This window comes from Arvicanthis niloticus, chromosome 15 (genome assembly GCF_011762505.2).
Source record: "Arvicanthis niloticus isolate mArvNil1 chromosome 15, mArvNil1.pat.X, whole genome shotgun sequence".
Lineage (NCBI taxonomy): Eukaryota > Metazoa > Chordata > Mammalia > Rodentia > Muridae > Arvicanthis > Arvicanthis niloticus.
In genome coordinates this window covers 6,906,627-6,914,296 of record NC_047672.1, presented here as the reverse complement: position 1 = coordinate 6,914,296, position 7,670 = coordinate 6,906,627, and the positions used below count along the sequence as shown (strand labels likewise).

The window sequence follows — 7,670 nt, the reverse complement described above, 5'->3', positions numbered from 1 at the left end:
TCTAGGTTAGCTGAGACCTCTGGTCTTCCTACAGAGTCACCCTCTTCCTTACTTTCTTCCAGCTTTTCTCTAATTTAGCCAGAGGGGTTAAAGGCTTATATCCATTGATTGTGTGTAAATATTTGCATTTCACACTTTCAGCTGCTTGTTGGGTCTCACAAGGGTGGAAGGTCAGTCATGATAGGTTCCTTTTTGGGAACACACCATAAGCTCAGTAATAGCGGCAGGCCTTGGGGCCTCCCTTGAGCTGGATCCCACTTTGGGCCTGTTGCTGGACCTTCTTCTTTTCAGGCTCTTCTCCATTGTGTCGATGTAGTATTTTTTCAGATAGAAATAACTATGGGCCAGACGTTCATGACTATGGGATGGCAACCCCATCCCTCAGTTGATGCCCTATTGTTCTTTCTTTAAGTGCTTCTCAGCCCTTCGAGATTCCTCTGTTATGAATTCTCTGTTTATTCCTACACCCCAAATTTTAATTCAGTTTCATGGATTTTTTGGTGGTTAACTGCTTGAGTTCTTTATATATTTTGGATACAAGCCCTCTATTGGATTTGGGGTTAATGAATTTTTTTTCCCCAATCTGTAGGTTGCTGGTTTGTCAATTGACTCTGTCCCTTGCCTTACTGAAGCTTTCCAGTTTCATGATTTCCCATTTATTAATTCTTGACTTTAGAGCCTGAGCCATTGTAGTTCTATTAAGAAAATTTCCCCCGTGCCAATGAGTTCAAAGGTCTTTCCCTCTTTCTCTTCTATTAGATTTAGTGTACCTCATTTTACATTGAGGTGCTTGATCCACATGGTCTTGAGTTTTGTGTAGGGTGATAAATATGAATATCTTTTCATTTTTGTACATAAACACTGTCAGTTAGACTAACACCATTTATTGAAGATGCTTTCTTTTTTCCATTGTATATTGTTGGCTTTTTTCCAAAGATCAAGGTCCATAACTGTGTGATTTTATTTCTGTCTTCAATTCTATTCCATTGATCAACCTGTCTGTCTCTGTACCAATGTAATGCAGCTTTTATCACTACTGCTCTGTAGTATAACTTGAGGTCAGGGATGGTGATTTCCCCAGAAGTTCTTTTATTGTTAAGAATTGTTTTCATTATTCTGGGTTTTTTGATTTTTCAGATGAATTTGAGAATTGCTCTTTCCATGTGTTTGAAGAATTGTGTTGGGATGTTGATGGGGATTGTGTTGAATATGTAGATTTTCTTTGGTAGGTTGGCTGTTTTTACTATGTTAATTCTACCCGTCCATGAGCATGGGAAATATCTCGATTTTCTGAGATGTTCTTCAATTTGAGAGACTTGAAGTTTTTGTCATATAGATCTTTCACTTGTTTGTATAGAGTTACCCCAACATATTGTATATTATTTGTGATTACTTTGGAAGGGTTTTGCTTCTATAATTTCTTGCTCAGTCTTTTTATCAGTTGTGTAAATGAAGGTTTCTGATTATTTTGAGTTAATTTTATATCCAGCCAGTTTACTGAATTTATAACTACAAGATGCATGAAAAAATTTGTTTGTGCTCTTTTTTTTCATTCATTGTGCTTCTTAAATTATATGGTTGGATCTTTGGTGCAGTTTTCCTTCAAGATCTTATTGAAGTTGTTGTGTTATCTATTGACCTGGAATCCTTGTCTGTCACCTGTGCTTATAATTTGACCATTTGATTTATTTTATGGTTTCCCACATACACAATAATTTCTTGGCATTCAATCTATCAAGTGAATGAGCTGCATTTCCAGCCCTACAGCTTGATTTCTGCTGTTAATACAATTATACTGTTTCTTGTTTCTGTGTGTTGTAAGAAAAATTATTTACCGTAAGTATTTATTTTTTTTTTTGAGGATGTGACATTTTCTTAATTCTTGGAAAAAGGATGTTTTGTATGTGAGATCTTGAGTATGGAAGACACCATGGATGTTTTGGAAGTGGGAAAGTTACCCTTGAGAATTTAAATGGTTTTCTACTACTTTTAAGTCGAATATAATTATTGTTATTTTGTTCTGTTCCCAAGGACTGGTATCAGTTAACCAACACAGACATGACCTGGAGAGAATACTTCACACACAGGAGACCCAGAGATCATTTGTTCCTACTCTGCTGTTCTCCTGGAATTAGAAAAGTTTACTTTTCTATTTAATTGTATCACTTCGCAACAACCTCAAATTCAGAACTACCTTCTCAAGATGACATGGTAACTATGGGTCTAGAGGGAAATGATCTGATGACATTTGTTCCTTATAACTACTTCTTAGGGCCTCATTCTACATGGATGTTCATCAAAGGCCCAGCTGTGTGAGTATTCTTTTTCTGTTCATTATAATGAAGGCTGTAAGTAGGTGGTAGAATGAACCTGGAATCTATAATAAATGATTAGAGAATTTTGTGCTTAGAATTTTACTTTTAAAATAAATTGTATCATAAGAAAACTTAAGAGATGCTCTTAAACATATAATATCAGTATAACAGTTAATAAAAGAACATAGATTTCACCCAATTTGATCCCTTATTATATATGTGACTATAGAGGTAGGTACTTGGAAGCGGACAGAGTCCAGTAGAAGGAGGGATAAAGACAGGAAAGGCTCACTAAGGTGAAGATGATTAATGTGTATTTTATATTAAATGAAAATATCACAAAATCCATCACTTTCATATATATATATATTAACTCCATACTCAGCTTTGTAAGTAATTTATCTGACAGAGGATTGTACTTAGTGTATACTGTAAGAATTCTAAGATCATGGTTCTACCTAGGTATGGTCAACTGTGTTAGTCTTCTATCCCTGTAACATAACACCTGAGATAACTTAGAGGGTGAAAAACCAAATGACAGAGATTGTATTGCTTTGCAGAAGTAGATTTATGGTGTTTAAACATTTGAATTGTGTTTATATTTTTCATTTTACTCTTCTCTCAAGTTAACTGACTGTATTAATGTAGTTATATGAAACTCAAGCTATAAATATACAAGAAATATTAACTTATGTAGAGTTATCAGTAATTTTCTAGTGTGTTGACTTTCCATAAACTTATATATTTTTAGGAATGCTGCAATTATTGACATAGTAAATCATAAAACTTAGCATCATATGAGTTTTAATTTTTTACATATGTTTGTTTACTTTATTGCAATGATTTCTCATAAATAGGTATTTTATAAATCAAAAATATTCATTTACTAAATGCTTGTAAAGTTAACCTTACACAAATGTAATTTTCAGTTGTTTTAATCATTTTATTAAAATAAATTTCTTTTTCTTATTTTATGTTTTATAAATTGAACCATGTGGCATTGAAACTGAACAGTATTGAATAAGCTTTTCATCAGCAGTGAGAAGCATATTTATAAGTCTTAAATAGTATAAAGTTATATAAAGTCAATGTTGCTAATTATATTATTCTCATTATAATATTCTACTCAATATTTATGTGTTTTCAGTTACACCTGGGCTAAATTTAGTTTCCAAATAAGAATTCATGAATTTAAATTATTTAAGAGTATCAGGTAAAGAATTACAACTTTATTAAAAATATTAAGTATTCTTGCTGACATTCTGTATTTTATAAAGATTTCATAAAATTAATTTTGAGGCCAAGTGCTTTCTTTTCCAGGTATTCCTAAAAATGGCTTCGTGTTGCTGACAGTGGACAGTACATCAGCTAACAATTTCACTTGTTACCTGAAAGTCACATAGTCACTTTATGTTCTCTCTGAGCAGTCATGCAGCTCTTAGGTCATTACTCACCAAGTATGGTGAAGCTTAAAATGAAAATGATACTTTCTATTTATTATACTTGTGTGTTTCCTATATTATTAAATCTTCACAAACAAAATACAAAGATCACTATATGTGCATAAAACAAGAGTGTTCTAAGATCAAATACTGTGATAATGGAGGGGTGAAATGACTGTACACAGGAGAATGAGAGCTACCTATCAAGGATTTTTTTCCTTCTCTCCCGTCTCTGTGTTTGTTGCATGCTTCTTCACACAGATGTCTGCAGACAGCTTACACTTTTGGTATGGATCAATTTAATAGTGATGGCTTCCCCACTACTATAAATGCTTATAATATACTCTGGGTTTTAGTACTTACAGCTAAATATTGTACAAATATGCAAGTTTGTAAATTAGAATGTGTCATTTCTGTATGTGATAAACATTTACAAAGTAATAGATATAAAGTAGAAAGGTTGAAGTGCATATCTTTGGAAAAAGAAAGTTCATTTTTCATTCCTATTTTTTAGTTTATTCTATTATCATATTTTATATTATAATAGTAGTGCTTATATTAATAAATTTTTGATGTCTAATTATTAATAAATTATTATATGTATACTGTTTGTATAATTGTATTTTAAAATCATAATTTGGAAACAATTCTTACAGTGTGCACACCAAGGCTTGAAGTAAATATTATCCTGGAGCATTATTTATTAATTGTATTTTACATATATTCATGTTTTACATATATATTTTTCTGTTCACCACTTGCATGCTTAGTCAGAGAGGGTAATATATTCTCTTGAATTAGAGTCACAAATGGTCATGAGACACCCTGTCATTGCTGAATATGAAACACAGGTCTTTCCAAAAGTAAAAAATTTTCTTCATCAGTGAGCTACATCTCCAAGCCATACTCTGGAAATTTTATAAACAGAAAATCATAGTGCACTTAGTGTAAGTGTATGTAAGTGAGAGAATTATATATGTGGCTCTGGCAATTGGGATGGATCTATTACATGATTATGTTTTTAGGAACCAAAATCATGTAAATGTATAACACATGATTTATGGGGCCATATTCATGAGAATCTTGTAGAATGATCTCAGGCACTAACTTCTGCATTATTTCTTTACAATCAGACATGCATGCATGCTTCTATATATGTAGAATATACTAGTGAACTTGAAAATATAAATAGGCAAAATTTTTTCTCACAAAATCAAGGTTAATGTAGTTATTTCATATTTCTGTAACATAAGCTTATTTTAAAGTGCTGAATTAAATTAAAATAATTTCATAATAAACCGATCATGGAAACCACTACCATGAAAAGCAAAGTAAAGACTGTTGATTGAAACTGTGAAAAGTGTGTAGGTACTGATGACATATGATAACATTGCAGACCTTGGTTTTCACTGCATGGGATGGAATCTCTTTCAAAATAGAAATTCCCAATCAGTATCACTATGTAGTCATTTTCAGCAACCTCATGTTTGTCAAAATGTATAAAAAATACAGATTGTCTTAATGTCACATGTTGCCTCTGGTTGAAGGCTTCTAGCTCCAAATTTTAGATGTGATTATGTAGTATATAGTAACTGCAGAAATCAGGAAAGGAGAACTGAAACATTGCCAGGATTGGTTGGGCATGGGAACAATAGATACAAGAATTGCAGGGGACAAGTATTTTATCAGAGAAATATGAAAGGGGGCAATCTTAGAGAGTTGCAGGGAGATAAATACAGAAGAAAGTAGTAGGTAGGTAAAATAACAACATAAATGGCTGAAAATCCATAACTTACCATTCTATTAACAATTTACAATGCCTCCTCTAAAAGGAAAAGTGTATTTGTCTTTTTAGCTGGGAGTTAGTGCTTTAAACCTGAAGACTCACAAAAGGTAATGGATAGGAACTAACCTCAAAATGTCTCTGAGCCTTTATAAACATAATTAGTGGTTATAGGGTATGAAAAGTTCAGTAGTGATCTCTAACTGTACCTATGTGTTTAATTTATAGTCTGTATTTGACAGAAAAAGGAATGTTAAATACATAAATTGAGAAAGATATTTTGCTAATTAAAATAGTGGGATTATCATGAATTAGCACTGTGATTTCATTAGAATTATGAGTCAAAACATAGTTGCAAAATATAACACAGTAAAAATTATGAACTATGAGATTAAATCAATTTTTTGTATATCTTTTGTGACTATTTTCTAGATCAACATAATTTTTATTCAGTAGTACAAAGGTGAATAATATTTTTCACTCCCAACTACTGTTTTAGATATTAAGTATAAAACAATACATTTTAAATAATTCAGATTGTGTTTCTTGTACATAAGACTTACATACAATACAGGCTCACAAACTGTAAGCTCTATATAAATATGTGTGATCACATTTAATATTTTTAATATTGTATGTATTCATATATACAGTAGATACATGGAAGGCATACAGAAGTATAGGCTATGACGTAGAATCTGGATTATCAAAAGTAAAGTGATGGGTTAATCAATGACTAGAATGGAAAATAGAATGATGATATAAACATATTTCCAGTGTATCACAGGCTTGATGTAAACTCTCTTGTTTTTTTCAGATATATGAAGTGAACTTCCACTATGCTGTTAAGATGAACACACTTTCCACTTATGTCCTCACTTAAGAATGTCCTTTATTTCCAAGCTGCTCTTGGAGTCCTAGCCAATATGTGTCTTCTTTTTTTCTATACTTCCATAATCCTAGGTCACAGATCTAAGCCCACAGACGTGATCTCCTGTCAACTGACTTTCATTCACATAATCATGGTCCTCACTGGAGGGGATATTATGCTTACAGACTTATTTGAGTTACTAAACATTGAGAATGATTTCAAATGTAAGACAATATTTTATATTAGCAGGGTGATGAGAGGCCTCTCTATCTGCACCACCTGCCTTCTGAGTGTGTTCCAGGCTGTCACTATCAGTCCCAATACCTCTTTGTTGGCCAAATTTAAACAAAAGCTAAAAAAATACATGGCCTATGTTTTCTTATGTATTTGGACTTTCAACTTGTCCTTCAGTACTAATCGGATCATTTATGCTGCTGGTTTTACCAATGTGAGTGAGACCAACCAGATGCAGGTCACTAAATCCTGCTCTCTCTTACCCATGAACTACATCATCAGGGGACTGATTTTTACTATATCAACCTCCAGAGATGTGTTTCTTGTAGGAGTCATGCTGACCACAAGTGTATACATGGTGATTACCATGATTAGGTATCAAAGGCAGTGCAAGTATCTTTATAGCACTAGCCACCTGAGAGAGTCCCCTGAGAAAAGGGCCACCCAGACCATCTTGCTGCTGGTGGTTTTCTTTGTGGTCATGTACTGGGTGGACTTCATCATCTCATTCACCTCAGACATGTTATGGATGTATGACCCAGTCTTTCTGACTGTTCAGAAGTTTATGATGTATGCCTTTCCCACAATTACCCCTTTGGTACAAATGAGTTCTGATAACAGAATAATAATTATGCTAAAAAACCTGCAGTCAAAGCACCACCAGAATTTTTTTTAAAAAAGAATTTTCTTTTCTTTATTCTTTATTAATTTATTTTTAATTCATACCTGTGTATGCTGTGCCATCGTGTATGCATGTGTGCATTCCTGGTGTCCACAGAGGTGCGAAGATGTCAAGAGATGTCCTGGAAGTGGACATAGAGCTGGTTATAAAGAATAATCCCAAGTAGCCTTAGTTATTAGTTTTTTAAATGCATTTTTAAACTGAAATGATCCATTTAGGTGAGCAAGATTTTTTTATATTATTTAAATAAATTTTCTTGCATTAAAGATACATATTCTTATTTCATTTCTCTTGCCCAGCACTCTAGAGTTCTTAAATTAATTGTACACAATTAGTTGTTATT

The 7,670-nt window shown here is 32.8% G+C and overlaps 1 protein-coding gene across 1 annotated transcript; it reads left to right on the top strand.

Moving 5' to 3' along the window:
* Positions 1 to 6,409: 6,409 nt before the first annotated feature.
* LOC117720743 (putative vomeronasal receptor-like protein 4) lies at positions 6,410 to 7,321 on the top strand. The gene has a single exon (XM_034519388.2). The coding sequence runs from the start codon at positions 6,410 to 6,412 to the stop codon at positions 7,319 to 7,321; it is 912 nt and encodes a 303-aa protein (XP_034375279.1).
* The last annotated feature ends 349 nt before the right edge of the window (positions 7,322 to 7,670 follow it).